The sequence below is a fragment of the Erythrolamprus reginae genome, chromosome 4 (assembly GCF_031021105.1).
Source record: "Erythrolamprus reginae isolate rEryReg1 chromosome 4, rEryReg1.hap1, whole genome shotgun sequence".
NCBI classification, from domain to species: Eukaryota; Metazoa; Chordata; class Lepidosauria; order Squamata; family Dipsadidae; genus Erythrolamprus; species Erythrolamprus reginae.
Genome location: NC_091953.1, coordinates 59,514,597 through 59,533,749, shown reverse-complemented (window position 1 = coordinate 59,533,749; position 19,153 = coordinate 59,514,597). Strand labels below are relative to the sequence as shown.

Below are 19,153 nucleotides of genomic sequence, written 5' to 3'. Positions count from 1 at the left end.
TGGGGCATGGGGGACATTGAATTATGAGTGTGGGCACATGTGTGCTTGCGTGTGTTTTCAGCACCCGAGGGAAAAATGTTTTGCCATCACTGATCTATTCAGTCGCCAAGACTCAATACTGTACTTACTCAAAAGCACACCCTGACATATACACAAATGAAGTAAAAAAAATCCAGACCTGGTTCAAGTTTATTTTTTTATTTATTTATTCAGTTTTTATGCCGCCCTTCTCCTTAGACTCAGGGCGGCTTACAACATGTTAGCAATAGCACTTTTTTTTTAAAGAGAGCTAGGCTATTGCCCCCACAATCCGGGTCCTCATTTTACCCACCTCGGAAGGATGGAAGGCTGAGTCAACCTTGAGCCGGTGATGAGATTTGAACTGCTGACTTTCAGATCTACAAGTCAGCTTCAGCAGCCTGCAGTACAGCACTCTACCTGCTGCGCCACCCCGGCTTACCTTATTTGTGCCCTTGTACTATATCTAATGTTTTTCAAACAGGGTATTTTTTTTATTTTGAAAACTAAATATCGCACATATTGTTTTCATTAAATCAGCCTTAAGACAGGATGCAAAATGATTTCCAATTCATGATGCTTTGTTCTGATTCAATTTTGGAATTGCCTGAGAAAATGACCATTTTATATTTAAAATAACCGAGTTGCACCTAAAGGTGCTTCAAATTTTGACACTTTGGCATTCAGTTTCATTTTGTTCCTCTCACCTCAGTCAGTTCCAATATTGTTTCTTTTGCTGACTTTTGAGTAACTTTCTCTTCCTTCTTCTCTGGAGTTATAACAGGCATCAGACTTGGTGGGAGTGGAACACCAGCCTTAGCACACATTGCTGCTGCATTTGCTTTGGCTATTTCAAGCAACTGTGCCTTATCTACAAGGAAAAGAAATTTATTTATATATTGTCAGTCTTGTGGTGCAGAATTCAAGTGCTAGTTTGAACTTTGAACCATTGTCTACCTCTTTCCAAATATCTGTTCTAGCATCCTCAACCACTTAAGAGGCCAGTTATTAAGTCTGGGTATTCAGTTAAAGTAGAACAATAGGCTATATAAGTTTTTTAAGCAAAATGAGAATATAATAGGTATGAATATTTAAAGAGGTTTATATGAGGGTTAACCAGAAAGTAAGGTTACAAGGCAGGTAGTTCTCGTGGGGAATGTTCACAGGGGAACTATCGTGTGGCGGTATAGTAAATTTAATTTAAATCAGGAAAAATGACAGCAAACAATGAATTGGAAATCTTACTCAATGATAGTGATGAACAGCTTATTGTTATTGAATTTGGACAATGAATATGTAAAGCTTTACATGATTCAATGGGCAAGAAACTTTAGAATGAACAGTGGGAGAACAGTCTAAAATTTAAACTAAATTACAATCTAAAAGAAAAATTAAGGTGATGTATCATTGGTACTTAAAACCAGGCAAGTTCTCAAGAATATATAAAGGCATTTCAAATGAATGATGGAAATGGAAAGAAGGGATCTTTTATCTCTTATGGTGGACATGTGATAAAACAAAGAAATATTGGAGTAACATTCACATCTTAATACAGAAGATTCCCAAAATGAATATAAAGATAAAACCAGAAACTTTTATTTTGGGTTTAATGGAAAAAGACTTAGAATTTTTTGGGGGGAACTTCATGTTATATATGTAGATAGCATCAAGATTATTTTACGCACAAAAATAGAAGGACACTTTAATTCCTGCAATGGATGAAGAGTTGCAAAAGTTGTGGCGTTAGCAGAGATGGCCACATTGACTGCTTTGATCAAACAAACAAAAATACAATTACCATATTTTTCGGACTATAAGATGCATCTAAATTTACAGGAGGAAAACAAGAAAAAAAGGTTTTGGCCTCCACACATCACATTTTCGCCCTTCCTGCCCCCCAGAAGTGGTCTGCATGACTAATTTTCGCCAAAAATTCACTCGTTTTTGGGCTTCCAAGCCCTCCAATATATTGCGTTTTCACCCTCCCCAACACCCAGAAGTACTCTGCAGGCCAAAAACGGGTGCGTTTTTCACGAAAACAAGACGTGCGGAGCACTGCAGTATGTTTCTGGGAGCTGGGGAAGGCAAAAACGCAACATGCAAAAGGTTCAGAGATCAAAAACATCTATATTCAGTCTATAAGACGCACCTAAATTTTCACCCACTTTTTTTTGGGGGGGGGAAGAAGATGCAACTTATATTCAGAAAAATATGGTACTTTAGTTACCACTTGGAAACAACTTTTGAACTTCGTGTTTGGGTTTTATCAATTAAATAGGTTTGTTGTTAAAAAATGGCTAGTTTATATTATGTCAAAGTAAAAAGTTGAAGTTTGATGCTATTGTCTTATTCTACTGCACCAAAGGGAAATCAGAAATCAACATCTTTTTTCCCTTAATTAGCTAACTAGTCAAGATATTTGAAGGCATGATATTGGTTGGTGGCGATTATAAGGAAAGAAAGACTTGTTGTCAGAGTTCCAACCAAGGCCCCAATTAAACCAAAAGCCTCAAGCTCAAGACACTTACATTATAGCAATTAATAAATTATTTTTTGTCTTCCTGCCCTTCCTGGTCATCTTGGATATTTTTGTTCAAATACTAACCAGCATTAAGATGCATATAAATACAATGCAAAACCTAAATTGTGGAGCCCAAAAGTGCTTTTTCAAAAAGCAACTGGATTTTGTTTTTCTTAAATGTTTTGCTTCTCATCCAAGAAACTTTTGAAGAGCGGGGAATAGTTTTAAATGCATTCATGATGTTAAATGAATATATGAATTATTTAAAAAATCAAGATAGTTTTATCTAGCAAGAGGAAACATTGCTTACCCAAGTCAGTGAGACGTTTTGGAGATCTGCTTAAAGATCTAGACCGTCGATGATCAGGTGATTTACTAGTACTTCTTCTTCTTCCTGTAGAACATCTCAGGCGGACAGGTGTTCGACTTCTGGACCGTAACCTGAGAGATATTCTATAACTTTCTCTTGAATCGGATCTCCTTCTTCTTCTCTCAGTTGATCTTGATCGATTTCTCCGAGATCGTCTATGTCTTTTCCTTGACAAAGATCGCTGTCTTGATAACGATCTTGACCTAGTCCTCCTCCGTCTTGAACGTGATCGTGAACGAGTTCGGGAACGTGACTGTGATCGATTAACAGATTTAGACCTTGTTCTCTTCCGTGTTAATGATCGTGAACGATTTCTTCTAGACCTTGATACTGTTCTACGTCTTCGAGACCTAGATTCTGGGGACTTGGAACCTTTACTTCTTGATCTTCTCAGGTGTTCTTTCTCTCCTGATTTCTCTATAGATTTAGATCTAGACCTAGATTTAGATTTCTGCTGTTCAGGTGATTTTTCTCTATTATTCAAAGTTGCTTCCACAGTCTCAGTTCCATCTGTTTTCTCAGGAGACTTAGACTTTGATCTGTTTTTAGAGTGTTTCCCTCTTGATCCATCCACAGAATCTTTGTCTTTTTTTCTTTCAGAAGACTTTGATCTAGATTTTGATTTAGATCTTGCCCGATCTGATGACCTAGATTGTTTATGACTAGAATTTAAGGTTGACTCCTTCTTTTCTACTGATTTTGTTCTCGACTTATGATCAGCAGATTTAGATCGCCTTTTTGATTTTGCTGCTGTTTCTGTGTTCTCAACAGATTTGGATCTAGATTTGCGATTATCAGAAGACCTAGAACGTCTCTTTTTTGATCTATCCGAAGTTTCTTTTTTATCAACAGATTTGGATCTAGATTTACGATCAGATGAAACAGACCGCCTTCGTTTCATCCTCACTGAAGTTTCCCTTTTGTCAGCAGATTTGGATTTTGATCTGCGGTTATCAGAAGATCTAGATCGCCTTCGTCTTATCCTCACTGAACTCTCTCTTTTGTCAACTGATCGGGATCTTGACTTACGATTATCAGAAGATCTTGATCGTCTTCGCCTTCCTCTCCCTGAAATCTCCTTTCTGTCAACAGATCTAGATTTGCGGGTTTCAGGCGTCCTTGATCTTCTCCCCCTTCTTCTCACTGAAAGGTCTCTTTTGTCATCAGGAGATCTTGACCTAGATTTGGGATGATCAGAAGATCTAGATCGCCTTCTCCGTGTTCTTACTGAAGAGTCTCTTCTATCAAAAGATTTGGATCTAGATCTACAACGATCAGAGGACAGAGATCGCCTTCGCCTTGTTCTTACAGAAATCTCTCTTTTATCACTTGATTGTGATCTAGATTTATGCTGTTCAGAAGATCTAGAGCGCTTCCTCCTTGTTCTTATCAAAGTCTCTCTTCTATCAACTGATCTAGATCTAGATCTGTGATTGTCAGAAGACCTGGATAACCTTCGTCTTCTCCTAGCTGATTCTCTTTTTTCAACTGATCTGGATCTAGACTTGCGATCAGATGATCTGGATCGTCTACGTCTTGATCTTATTAAAATTTCTCGTCTATCAGGAGATTTAGATCTAGATTTAAGACGATCAGAAGTTCGTGAACGTCTTCGTCTAGATCTTAATGTAGATTCTTTTTCTTCTTTTTTATCAACAGATTTGGATCTAGATTTACGACGTGAAGTGGAGTGCTTTCTCTTGGAACTGGAATCATTTTTGCTCCTAGAACGTGCTCTTCTAGACAGTTGTCTAGAGGTAGAACGTGATCTAGATTTCTTTTTACGTTTCTTTGACTTGGAAGGAGATTTTGATCTGCTTTTTTTTGTTTTTTTTCCACTTTTACTTTTATCTTTGCTTTTGCTACTTATTTTTTCACTTTTTTTGTCTTTTAAATTACTCTCTTCACTTTCCTTTATTATATCTGAAGAATTCAGAGTAGCATCTGAATCCTGATATTTTGAAGAGTCCTGAAGAGAAACTTCCAAGTCTTTATCCTTTATAACCTCAGATTCAACAGCTATTCCTGAATCTTTTGTCTCAATGCACTCTCCCACTTTGATGACTTCTTTCTCTGGTAAGTGCACAGGCTTTACAGCTTCTACTGAATCTCCCAGCACAATGGTTTCCAGTTGATTTACTTCCACATTGCCTTCTGTTGATATGCAGAGAGGTTTTAGAGTTGTTTGCTCCTTAGAAGAAATTTGTACAGCTAAGTCTTTTTCGTTTGCCACACTTACAGATTCTAATGTTGTTTCTGAATCTTTCATTTCCAAAGTGACCTGTGGAATTATTTCTGCACTCTTATCTTGCGTTAAAATCACATGTTCTACAGTGGATTCCTGAGCTTTTTCTTCTGCCACAAATCCACTTTTTAAATTCTGTTCAATATCCTTTGTACTTGAACATTCAGAAACTGATACAAAATCTTTAACAGGTTCTAGTGATGTTTCTAATATCTTTTGTTGTGGTAAACTTGAATTTCTTTCCAAATTCTGAGTGTTTAAAGGTAATACTGATTTTGAGAGTTCCTGAAAACCCATTTGCTTTTTCTCTAAATTTTGTGCAGCTTGGAGGTTTTTAATTTCAATGACAGACTTGCATACAGTAACTGTTTCTAAATCTTCCAGTTCTTTCCTGTGTACTGATTCTGAAGCACTGTTACATTTCAATTCCATTATATCAGTAAGTCCTGAATTTGATTTTGATTTATTAATATCTGTAGAAATGTCAGATGACTTTTTAATTAAATTGTCTAGTTCTACATTTGCATTTGTAGTCTGTATATCTGACATAGTTATACTTTCCTGAAATATTTCAGAACATTTTTCAGTTGTTTCTGGAACTGTAGCTGATATATTTGATTCAGTATCTCTAACTTTGGAAATTTGAGTAGTCATCTGTGAAATACCTATTATTTCTTCATATGTAAGACTTCCTTTTAAATCTTTGGCCACTGTGGTATCAGATTGGGGAGACACTAAATCTTTTATTTCCTGATCACGTCTATATTTCAAAATTTGTTCTAGGTTTTCCAGGTTGCCTGAAGATAATATGTTTGAAATAGCTTTTGAAAGTTGGTCTTGTGTCACTTTTTCAGATTCTGAAGCAATTTTGAATGGATGTGTTCCTAGCCCATATTTAATTTCTGAAGCAGATTCCAAATTTTTTACTTCCAAAATTTTTTCTTGTTGTATTTGTGAGTCAGAGCCAATGATTTCTAATGGACCACTATCCACAGATGTGTCAGAAGATTTGAAACCAGTTACTCCTAAATATGTTTGAGCAGTTTTGAGCTCTGGGATTTTTGAATTGTCACTTACTTCCAATATAGAAAGAGATTCTGAAGAAGTTAACTCTGGTTTCTTTAACTGCATTGAAGTGTCCACTGGATCTTTTATTTCCGATAGTCTTTCATATGTCATTGTTGCTCTTAAACCTTTTGGTTCATCTTTAGACCCAGACTGTGAAACATCAGCTGCATCTGTGGATTCTAATACATAGAGAGACTTAGTATATTCTTCTCTCTGACTACTAGCTTTTAAATTTTTCATCTCTCTTGTATCTAAAACAGTAGAGCTTTCTTTCAAATCTTGGACATCCACCATAAATTCAGGCAGAGTTGTATCAAGCTTCTCTCTCTCTTGACCTATGATAGTTTCAGAAATTTCAGAACATTTTAATAATTCTGTACCTGATTTTGAAGCTATTCCAGAAACACTTTTTTTGTCGACCACTGACAGTCCTACTTCTATAATTTGTACCCTTACACCATGATTTGAAGCATTTGCATCATTTTCATTAGATGGCTGGACAGGTTCATCGTTTATCTTTTCTTTACCCATGAACTCACTTAGTTCTGTCTTTTTCATATCTGTTCTGTAATTATGTTCAGAATTTTCTTTGGATACATCTGTAGGTTCCACTGAAGCAAACAGAGATGTTATAACATCTTGCTTTTCTGTTACGTCCAATTCTTTAGACTTGGGGAGTATTTCCAGATCTTCAGTTTCCATTATGCATACAGGTGCTGGAGGTGTTTTCAAATGTTCATATGTCAATCCTTCACTTCTGAGTGTTGCATTTGAGTTTTGCAATTTTGTTATACTGTTTGATTCTGGAAGCATTACATTTTTACTGGGAGATTCTACCGTCAATTCCACGCTATCTAGTGATATCACTGATTTACATCCTGGAATGTATCCTTTAGTTTCTACACCTGATTTAAGCAATTGTTCGGAATCAATGTTCAAGTCTTCTACATTTATGGTTTTAGATTCTGAAGTTTTTGAATCTTTCATTTGAATTTCATAAGACTTTGGGATGGTCTCTGAATTTGTTTTTGCCAAGTACACAGTTTCTGGACCATAATCTGAAACTTTAGTTCCAGAATCAGAGGTACAAACAATCAGATCTCTCTCTGACAATTGTAGAGGTTTTGGTGCTTCCATTAATCTAGCAGTTTCTATTTTTTTTTCCAATTTCTTGTTCTCCTGAATATTAAATTCATCTGTATACAGAATCTCTGAACTTGTTGTTGCACCTAAATCAGGCACAGAATCTAAACATTCTTTTCTAATTTGTGTCTTTGTGTGCTCTAATAGTTCTTGACTTTGTTCAAGGGATTCTGAAACTGATTCAAATTGTTTCACAGTAGTGCCAAGTGAAAAATCATCTTTTGATTCAACTAATACTAAATTCTTCAATTTAAAAAAATCCTTAGGATCAATTGCAGTAGCCAAAGATTTTCCTGGTTCTTTTAAGTCTTGTACTACTGCTATTCCTTTAAATTCTGTATTACCTTTTTCTGAACTTATTACATCAATTTCATGCAATGATTTTGAAATGAATAATGGACCTTGACTCTTACCTAATGATTCACTTTCTCCTATTTTACTGGAGTTTGTTTCAATTAGTTCCTTACTTCTTGATATGAGTCCCAAATCTGTTGTATCTACACTCTGATTTTTCTTTACAGTAGAATCAAAACATTTATGTTCTACTTCTTGCACAAAATGAGATTCGGTTTGACTTTGCTTCCTATTGGAAGTACCTTCAAGTGTCTCCATGTATGTCACAGATGGTAGTGCAACTGATTTTGATGCAGTTTCTACATTTTTTACATGTTTTTGCAATGGTTTTAAGTTTACTTGTAAGTCATTTGCTTCAGTCACTGCTTCAGATTCTGTACTTTTAACAGATCTGATTTCCTTGGCACGTGGTTCAAAATTGTCAGAATTCAACTTATGCAATGATTTCAAAACTGCATCTGAATTTTTCAACTCCATGCCTTCAGTTTCTGTAGTAAGGTCTTGATTATGTTCTGAATAGTTTGCAAATATCATCTGCAGGGATCCTGAACCAGCATCCACATCACTCTGTTCAGGTTCAAGACCAGTTTTGAAATCTTTTTTGTATGCCTCCACAGAAGATTGTGAAGTTTCCTTAACTATTTTAATTTCTTCTATGCATTGCAACTCTGAAGAGGACTTTTCTAAATTGTTTGCAAGCATCAAAGATTCTGGAACATTTTTCAACTTCTCTGCATTCTTGTTTTCTTTATTTTTTAGATCTACATATTTTGAACTTTCCAGATTTTGTATTTTCCCAATCTCTGTTTGTATTGTTGTTTCTGAAACACTGTCTTTTAGTTGAGAAGCATTTTCAGGACCTTTCAGATTAAACAATGCCAGAGAATGTTGAGTGTCTCTAGAGTTTCCTCTACTTTCTATTACAGTTTCTAATGAAGTTTCCAAATAATTAATCTGTTCAGCCTTCTCAAATTCCTGGATGCATTCTAAATTCTTTGCTTTAGAAGATTCTGGAGCAGATTTCCAATTTTCTGATTCTGTTACACCATCAGATTTTGCTTTTAAACATTTTGTGTCAGTTTCTATTAAATCAAAATTAACTTCTAAATTTGTTTTTTCCAATACTACAACTGAGAGGTGTTCTTCTGAATCTATTCTAGTCATGTCTTCTAACAGTGGTATTCTTTGTAAATCTATGGCATCTTTTTGGATTGGAAGATATCCTGCATTTATTTCTGATTCACTCAGTACTGTCATGAAGGAAGAAGTTTCTCCTAATTCTTTCATCTCTTTTGGAACCTCTGTACCAAGGTTTGGTGAATTATATTTTTGTATATCAAATTCTGAAACTTCTTGCTGAGATTTCAGCTGAACTACCACAGCTAGCTCAGGATCTTTTTCAGGGACTGTATGGACAGGTTCTGGAGCAGTTTCTAAATCTTTCTGTTCTGTACCAAACTGTTGTGGTTTGTGCAAATCTTTCATTGTGACAGTTTTCTCAGAATCATTCATTGAATCATCTTTTCTACTAGAATGCATAGGACTTCTTTCTGAAGCTTTCACTTTTGCAGTATTTAAAAATTCTGAAGTTGCTTCAAAATCTTTTCCTACCACCATAGCTAAAAATCCTAATGTTGTTACTGAATCTTTAGCTTCTGTATTTGATTCCAAAGGCAGAGCCATAAATTTAGAGTCAGTTGGTTGAAAAGACGTGGATACTGTTTCTTTCAAATTTTTTGAAGCCACGGGCTCTGCAACTGAACTTACACATGTTACTTCCATAGCAGTAGATTCCAGCCTGGTTTCCAAATGTTCTGGCTCACCTTGTACACGAAATGGACTGCTTTTGGGAATGCTTTCTTGATCTGTTGTCTCCAACATTAACTCAGCTTGCTCTACTTCATCTATATCGGACACTCTTTCTGCAACCGTGCAAATAGCATCACTTAAATGTTTATCCTCTGGGCATATATTTACAGTTACATTAGGATGGTAACTGTCATCCTCCAATTCTGTTTCATTTGTAAGCTTGACTTCATTGACCACCTGAATATTTAGCAAAGTAGAATCTTCTTCAGATATATCAAGTTTGCTGCCATCTGAAGTAATATTATTTAACATAGTTGAGTTTAGATTTTCACACACAGTTTTTTCATTAATCGAAGTAGAAACATCTTTCAAGGTAGACTCAGTATGTGTATCTATATCATTTTCTGCACTTAAGAGAGAACCTGAATTTTCGAGATTTGAATGAGAAATAAGTTGCATATCTCCACATTCTTTTTGCTGAACATCTGTTTCTTTGGCATGTTTTTTATATTTCTTCTCTTTTTTTTCCTTCTTTCGTTTTTTCTTTTTCTTTTTATCTTTATGTTTCTTGTCCTTCTTAGACTTTTTCCTTGGAATTTCATCTTGTACGTCTTCAGATAAGCCTCTCTTAATAGAGCGTGAACTATTCCTTTCGACATCATCTCCATCTCCTTTAAAAAGATATTTTGATTAAAATTTAAAATAAAAACAGACATAAAGTTGTACGAACATCAAAGGCTAAATTTTACAAGTCTAACCAAGAAGCAGTTTTTTAGCTATATTTGCTGGAATTGTCAAGTAATAAGTGTCAATAAGTCACTATTATTAGGAATACTGATATGTCTACCATGAATTTCCAAACAGCTAAGGTTCTATACAGGTAGCCCTCAACATTAGATCACAATTAAGCTCAAAATTTCTGTTGCTAAGTGAGAAAGTTGTTAAGTGAATTTTGCCCCATTTTACAATTTTTCTTGTCATACTTAAGTGAATCACTGAAATTTTTTAGTAACATGGTTAGTAAATGAATCTGGTTTTCCAATTAGCTTTGCTTATCAGAAAGTTGTGAAGGTTGATCACATGACCTAAAGATACTGCAACCTTCACAAGTGATTCAGTTGCCAAGTGGCTGAATTTTGACCATGTGACCATGCGATGCTGCAACAAAAATTTATGAACAGTCATAAAGCATGAAAAAGTTTGAAAAAAGTCCCTTTTTTCATTGCTTTTGTAACTTCAAATGGTCACTAACTAAACCGTTGTCAGTCAAGGACTACCTGTATCTACTGATTCTTTTATATTATATTCACTTATGCCTTAGGTTAATTTGGGGGGTGGGGTGTATCTTCACCATAACATAGGGGCAATTTTACTCATTTTTTTCATTTATATATTAATTAAAACATACTCTTTCTAACCTGAATATTAATCTTGGCTCCAATTTTAACATATCCGGTTGTGCAGCAATATGTGGATATTACAAAAGCACAGAAGTCCCTATTGGCCTTTTGTAAAGATGAAATGCTGCTTATTAATTATCAGAAAACCAAGATATCGTACTTTGTTGAAAAAGAAGTCAACAGTTCTACACATGACATATTAATGGAAATAGTATCTTTTGTGGACAGAATAATTCAAATATTTTGCTCTCTATGCCCAAATTTTAAAAAAAGTATTTTTTTTCCAAACAAAGGGGAGGGTAATCCTATAACAACAATAGGTAAATTGTTTGAAAGCAAAATCTTTCTTCAACTTTATAGGATAGAACTGCATTCAGATTACCTCTATTATAAACTATTACAATTTAAAATATTGCTTTAGAACACATTAAATAAACATTTATACTTATGCCACCTTAATTACAAAACTGATTTCTCCAAATATCAGTTCAATCCATCCAGACACAGCAAATGGTAGAGAAAACAGTATAAACAACACATTTTGAAAAATAGTATGTTATTCTTTTCCAGAAGGCTATATTAAATATATGGCTTCTGCAGATGACATACTATTTTGCAAGCATTATCTATTTTTAAAGACATAGATATAAACAAAACCATAAACTGATCTTAGAATGTTTTTTAATATACCTGATTTGTACCGTGGCTCAGTACCCAATACTTCTGATAATACTTGTTCTATCTTTTGCACTAGTGGATCATTTTGAAGACTTTCTATAGATTGAATTGTATCCTCTGAGGAGTTTACTTGTCCAGATGTGTTTATTTCACCATTGTGTTGATTTCCTAGCTTTCCACTAATCAAGAAAAAAAATTAAAAAATCTCAAGATCAGACATATTTCGGGAATATACAGTCAAATGTACTCTGTATGTTTAGTAGTGCAACAATTTACACAATTTAGACAAAAAATGTATAAATATAAAAATATTTTCATAGTGAAATTCACAACAAAGCAAAAGCATCTATAATAAAGCCTGCATAATATTAGCCCAAATATAGCTCAAGTTTACTTCAGTTAGGGTAAAAATAATCAGATACAATCTGGTTATTTTTACCCTAACTAAAGTAAACTTAAGCTACATTTATTTGTTTCATGAAAATGAAAGGAATATTTATAAGAATTATTCTGTATATTGGCAAGCATCTCAATGCATATGTTCAATGGAATTTGAACACAGCTGGGATACTAATTCAAAGGCACTGATGCTCTTCAAATCTATGAAGATAAATGTCTACTAACATTAAAAGTTAACGGCATCAGACAGTGTTTTCAAGATGAACTATGGTAAGTGTTTTATTTATTTATTTATTTATTTATTTATTGGATTTGTATGCCGTCCCTCTCCGTAGACTCGGGACTAGATCCTTTTAATAAAGGATACCTCATTTAAAAAGGAAAAAACCCAGGCTATTTTTAATTTATTTCCCCTGACATACATTGGTTATAAATTTTAATGGAATGCATAGTCACCAGGTGCATGGAGTGCAATTTTTTAACAACAACAACAACAATAAAGTTTTAGATTTGCTTCATCATTCATCCTATTTCAGTAATTGTTCCTGGCTACAATACTGAAAATCTATTTTCACAAATATATGCTACAATGACTTCACTCTGCAAGCTCACATTCTTTGAAAGTTTATATTATTTTAATGGAACCCCTTACAGCAGAAATCTCAATATCAGTTCTTCATTCACACATAGGATGCTGATTTAGGTAGTAAAACTGACTCTAAAACCTAGAACATATTTACATTTAAGCTAAAAATTATAGACACAACAACTATTAAAATGTAAACATTTGTTCATTGCACTTCCAATTTGCATCTTTTGTTGCCATTGCCAAATTATAAAATTTAAAGAATATCTATAGCCTTTATACTAGTTTATTGACATATCTTCTTGCCAAAACCCTCATGTATTCAAAATACTTTCTTCTGATAGGTGGTATTTTATAATAAGAATTTGGTGTTAACAATTATCGTAACCAAAGAAATTCCTATTATCTATCTTATTTATTTATTATTTAGATTTGTATGCCGCCCCTCTCCGAAGACTCGGGGCGGCTCACAACAGAGTAAAAAAATTCATAAATAATCCGAGTAAGTTTAAAATATTTAAAGATTTAAAAACCCCATATACTAACAGACACACACACAAGCATACCATGTATAAATTAAACATGCCCAGGGGGAGATGTTTCAATTCCCCCATGCCTGACGGCAAAGGTGGGTTTTAAGGAGTTTACGGAAGGCAGGAAGAGTAGGGGCAGTTCTAATCTCCTGGGGGAGTTGGTTCCAGAGAGCCGGTGCTGCCACAGATATGTCTACATCAGTATCATATATAGTAACAATGAATATAAGGACAAGTAAATAAATAACAATAGAGGCAAATTTGGTCTAGTGGTTAAGGCACCAAGCTAGAAACCAGAAGACTGAGTTCTAGTCCTGCCTTAGGCATGAAAGGAAGCTGAATGGCTTGGGACCTCCACTCCTAGAAAGATGGCAATGGCAAGCCACTTCTGCATTCTTGTCTCAAGGACTTGTCCAGTCAGACACCAGGAGCCAGCACTGAGTCTATGATTATCGAGTAAATATAGTTTCCTCAATAAAGAATCATCTATTATAAATATTGTAAGTAATCCAATAGGTAAAATTAAGTTGGATAATCTTTCGTTGATATTCTTCAACATGGTATAGTTTCATAACCATTTTTAAAGGTTTAATTTCATTTTCAAATAATCACACATTCAAAAAACAATATTCAAAAAGACATTCTTGGCAAATTGATGTAAAGGTAGGTTTTCAAAGTTAGATTCTACAATTTTCTACGAACAGTAAACTGCCATTTATCAGTGTATTTTCATGTAATTCTCGTCCCTTTCTCATTCCTGAGAAAGGATACTAAAATAAGCATCTTCCTTGAACACGTCAACTTTTTAAAACACTCGATGATCTACAGTAAATTGCGGGAGGCGGTACGAAGCAATTAGATAGTCCCCAAGGTTGAAAATTCGCTTTCAAGCTCTGAAGCCCACTGAATATTTCCAACGATCCGATTTCGAAAGCTCAAAATAACGAAGGATCGACATTCTTTGCGACGCCAATCCGACTACCGGGCCGCATATGTCGGCTTCTCTCTTTCAACCCCGGCCTTCCTCGCCCTTTCTATCTTTGGGAGATCCAATTTCTCTCCGGGACCAATTCAAATCGATACTCCTGACTAAATTTGCCCTCGGCCTCATTCCCGCACAGCTGTGTCCCCCCTCGGTGTCCCTTCCGGTCTCTCGGCCAACCCCTCCCCCACTCCATCCGCTTCATCCGTTACTCCGCGTACCCAACTGCCCGACTCTATCTGCTTCCAAGGCAATATAAAGGCCACCGCCCGCTCACGATTTACCTGCCGAACTGCTGCTCCTGGATCTCCCGGAACTTGGTAACGACGAAAGACCGAAAAATTTGCTCGATGTTAGTCGCCATGACAGCCTTGCGCGGCACAAGCCTCACTCAGACTCTCTCTCTCCTCGAGACGCAGATCCGCCTGCGCTCTACAATGCAAAGCCGGAAGAAGATGCAGCTCTTTCCTACCTCTTCCTTCTTAAAGTTCTGCGTGCTCTGATTGCTCGCTTTGAGGCCGGAGGTGGGGACTAAAGGCGTCTGTGTGGGGACGCTCTTGCCCTCGATGTTAGCCATAGAGTTCTGAACGGCCGATTTCCCTTCAGACGTTGCCGTTTTCTCTCTTTTTTTTTATTTGTGGCAACCGCTAGTCATTGTTCCGTGGGAAATATATACAGTATTAGGAAGTGAGAACGTATGGAAGATTATAACGACGACTTCTTAGGTTAAAATTATTTTTATGAGGGTGTAAGTCACTTCGTGGACGCTCCCTCAGCTTTAAACCTGGAGTGAAATAAACGGTCCCACCAACACACACACACCGTCCCAAAGGTTTATGCCGGGCAGTGCTCGTGGCTGGAAGAGCTTAGTTTTGCCGTTGCCTCGCTGCGCACAGCGGCCATATTGCGGCTGCGCTTCACAGCGAGCTGACTGCTTATCGCTGGGAGTCACGAGCGCGCGGCTCGCCGAGGAAGTGGGAGCTTGTATGGCTGGGGGGCGGCGGGGGTGGGGGGAATAGAACGGCTGGTTATATGGCCCGGGAAGGGGACGAAGTTCCCCAAAACATTTGAAACCAGCCCGGTATGGTGGACTGCTTGCCATGGCCCCACACCGACATGACATGCACATTCTGAAAAAAGTGCGTTACATTTACACAGCTGCATAGTTTCTCCGCTGAATCTTCGGTGCGCAGCAACTTGAAGGCAATCGGTAGCAATCCCTAAAGCGCCATTTTAAACGTGCAAGCCAAATTATCGCATCACAAGATGGTTAACTGAATAAGTATAAGTCAGGGAAGGGGACAAATGAAGAGCGTCATTGGTAATTCAATGCGACGTCGCGGAATTCTTGTGCACATTTTGTCATTTTGATGTTCCGAGAAACTAAGGGAGAAACCGACTTCACGTAAGAAAGTGAACCACAAAAGCAACACTAATTTTAGCATATTGCATTTATTTATTTTTATTTATTTATTTATTTTGTCCAATACACAATAATACAAAAGGTAATAGAGGACACCTTCCAGGAAATAGAATTAGAGAAAGAATAGAAGAGAGTATAGAATAAAATAATCAATGAGAGAATAGAAGAAAGATACAGGGATAGAAGAGAAGATATATGGGATATAGGAGAGACAATAGGACAGAGGCAGTCTTGTGCACCTATGCAGGCCCCTTACTGACCTCTTAGGAATCTGGAGAGGTCAACCGTGGACAGTCTAAGGGTAAAACGTTGGGAGTTAGGGGATGATACTACGGAGTCCGTAGTATCATATAATAACTATATACAAAGGAAATGTCAGGAGCATTTTCATTGAATTAAATGGTTACTTAGAGCTATAATTGGGGAAGAAGAGATGTTTTTAAAAGCCATAGTGCCTGTGGTAAGAAAACAACACAACGTTGGGCATTCTAAAAAAATCTTTGAAACAATTGTTTCTGTAGGCATCTCTTGGGAACCTATCAAAACCATTGTAGAGAATACACAAATCTGCAATGCTTTGGTTTGATTTTAGAAAGTTGCTTTGAAATGTTAGTCCAAATGTAGCATCTGCATCATTAAAGCAGCTAGGTGCATTTTCACTTATTTTTATTTATTTGTTTTATCAAGTATGTAGTTGATGCATGGAACTCACTACTAGTATCATCACCTAACCTCCAAAACTTTACCCTTAGACCATCCACTGTTGACCTCTCCCGATTCCTAAGAGGTCAGTAAGGGGTGTGCATAAGTGCACCACAGTGCCTTCCATCCCCTGTCTTAATGTTTCTCTTTTACTAGTATCAGGAATATAAATATTATATCTTGGTATGCCGCCAATAGGTACTTGACAAACAAACAAATAAATAAAAATATTGATGGTATATCAATACTATATAAATATAATATTTATATACATGATACTAGTAAAAGAGAAACATTAGGACGGGACGGAAGACACTGGTGCACTTATCCATATGCACTTTTGCATGTTCCAAAGAACCTGTTTCACATTGAATCCAAAATATTGTTACTACAATTTTCGTAGATAGTTGAGCAGTAATTTGCTACTATCAGTTATGATGACTACCAGTTTAGATTATTTCAAAATGAGATTAGAAAATGTAATGGAGAAAAAGACTACTAATGACTCCTAGTCTGAAAAAAATAGAAATATACACTGCTCAAAAAAATAAAGGGAACACTCAAAGGATACATCCTAGATCTGGATGAATGAAATATTCTCATTGAATACTTTATTCTGTACAAAGTTGAATGTGCTGGCAACATGTGAAATTGATTGTCAATCAGTATTGCATCCTAAGTGGACAGTTTGATTTCACAGAAGTTTGGTTTACTTGGAGTTATATTGTGTTGTTTAAGTGTTCCCTTTATTTTTTTGAGCAGTATACATTGAATAACACATTAAGAAGAATAAAAGTGGAAGGTATTAATTCCCTGTTCATGCTTAAGAACTTTCTTAATTCTTGATTGCTGATAAGAGTCCTAGATTGGGTAACTTGCTGTCTTGATTAAACAAGACTTCTATTTTTGGCTGATGCCCCATAACTAAGCTTAGATTATGATATTCAAAAATATAATAATGTAAGAACTAACTGTAAGATTTATCTTTTAAAATAACATATATGTATCCAAGGTAAAATTGTGGCTGTTCCAGCAATGGTGCAGCCAGGACAATTGCACTGAACACATTTTAAACTGTGCAGAGTGGGTTTTAGGAGGGATTCTTCTATTCTACCATGTCTTACAATATTAGACAACACAGTATCAACAGAATTGACCTTCAAATTTCTGGGTTCTATACTCTCCCAGCACTTGAATATCTAACATTAGAACTCTAATTAAATAAGCAAAATAAAGAATGTTCTTCTGCATCAACTCAGAAAGTTCAGACTGCCCAGGAGCTGTTGATACTGTTCTACAGAGGAATGATTTGAGTCTGTCATTTATAACTCTAGTTTGTTACAGCCACCAAAAAAAGGACAGGTACAGACTTAAACAGATAGGACTGCAGAAAAAACAGTTACAACCAGCCTGCCTTCCATTCAAGACTGAATATTGCATGGGACTGAAAGAGGGCTGGGATAATATCTACAGACCTGTCACATCCTGGACATAAACTGTTTCAACTCCTCTCCTCAGGATGCCATTATAGAATATTCCATGCAAAACAACTACCAGAATTGCCCAGAATGTAATGCACTACATTTTTTTCTTCAACAATTATTTTTTGAACACAATGAAATTACACACAAGGAAGAATGATGTTTCTTCTACACTCCCTATTTTTCCATGTAACCACCGTCCTATTCTACAGCTTTCCTCCAACGAGACACAAGGGCATGTATGCCCTGTTGGTACCACTCCTTGTTTTGGTCATGAAGCCATGGAGCTCTGCCAAATCATCTTCTAATGGCCTCACCTCTGTGCCCAGCAACTAACCGTATTTTTGTCAACTGCAGATTCTCCATAAACTGTACACAAATGTTTGTGAATGTTCCCAACAGTTTTTTTCTCCGCAGTGAGAAATTAAATGACTACGTGCTGCTTGTAACGTACATCACATACAGACACCATTTTAAAACACTGCTGAAGCTATGCTATATGTCTGAAGAAATTAAAATTTACATGCGCACTCCTGAAAATTGAAATAATGTATATCTAAAGTTTTGCATTCGTACCATTAATGTAGGCTGAGAAAAAAAAAGTGAATTACTTCTGGACGACCCTCGTAGACACCAAGATAGTATTTTAATTTGTACCATCATTCTGCTGAATTATCACAATACTGTCAAAGGATATTACTCATGTAATATGGCTATATTGTATCATATTTTCTACTACCTTCTCCTGTTGGTATCTTATGATATTATCTTGTTATTTGCTAAACAAATAATTCCCTCAACACTATTTATTTATTTATTTATTTATTTATTTATTTATTATTTAGATTTGTATGCCGCCCCTCTCCGAAGACTTGTTTGACTATCAACACTGTCAAACTATTTCCTAAGTCTGCGCTAATATTAATCTTCTCATTGTTCCCATCACCCATTTCCTCCCACAAATTACTATGTGACTTTATGGCTTGTATCCTTACAATTTATATTGACTGGTTCCTAATATGATTTGATTGCTTTTATGTGCCCGGACTATCATTAAGTGTTGTGCCTTGTAATTCTTGACAAATTTATATTTTCTTTATGTACACTGAGAGTATGTGAACCAAGACAAATTCCTTGTGTGTCCAATCACACTAGGCTAATAAAATTATATTTTTGTTATTTATATGAACATGTTATTTGTAGGTTTGTATGTGTTTATATTACCTCATTTATATGTACACTAAGAACTGATGCATTGAGACAAATTCTCCAATTTGTCTTGTTTATTGTGTATCCAATCACACTTGGCCAATAAAGCCTTAGGACATTAGAAACCAAACAACAAAATGTCTTACAAGCAAATAATAATAATAATAAATATATGCAAAATATTACAGTGATATCTCTACTTAAGAACTTAATTCATTGACCAGGTTCTTAA

The 19,153-nt window shown here is 35.8% G+C and overlaps 1 protein-coding gene across 4 annotated transcripts in view; it reads right to left on the bottom strand.

The window, feature by feature from the left end:
* SON (SON DNA and RNA binding protein) overlaps positions 1-15,017 on the bottom strand; it is a 35,064-nt gene extending 20,047 nt beyond the window's left edge. For all 4 annotated transcript variants that reach the window (XR_011558995.1, XR_011558993.1, XR_011558994.1 and 1 more), the window contains exons 1-4: positions 14,391-15,017; positions 11,619-11,785; positions 2,850-10,199; positions 726-889 (exon numbers count right to left, since the gene is read on the bottom strand). Coding sequence is in view for 1 of the 4 variants with exons in the window: in XM_070750371.1 (XP_070606472.1) it covers positions 726-889; positions 2,850-10,199; positions 11,619-11,785; positions 14,391-14,470 (7,761 nt within the window). In the remaining 3 variants the exon portion in view is untranslated. The remainder of the gene's footprint in view (positions 1-725; positions 890-2,849; positions 10,200-11,618; positions 11,786-14,390) is intronic.
* Positions 15,018-19,153: the final 4,136 nt, after the last annotated feature.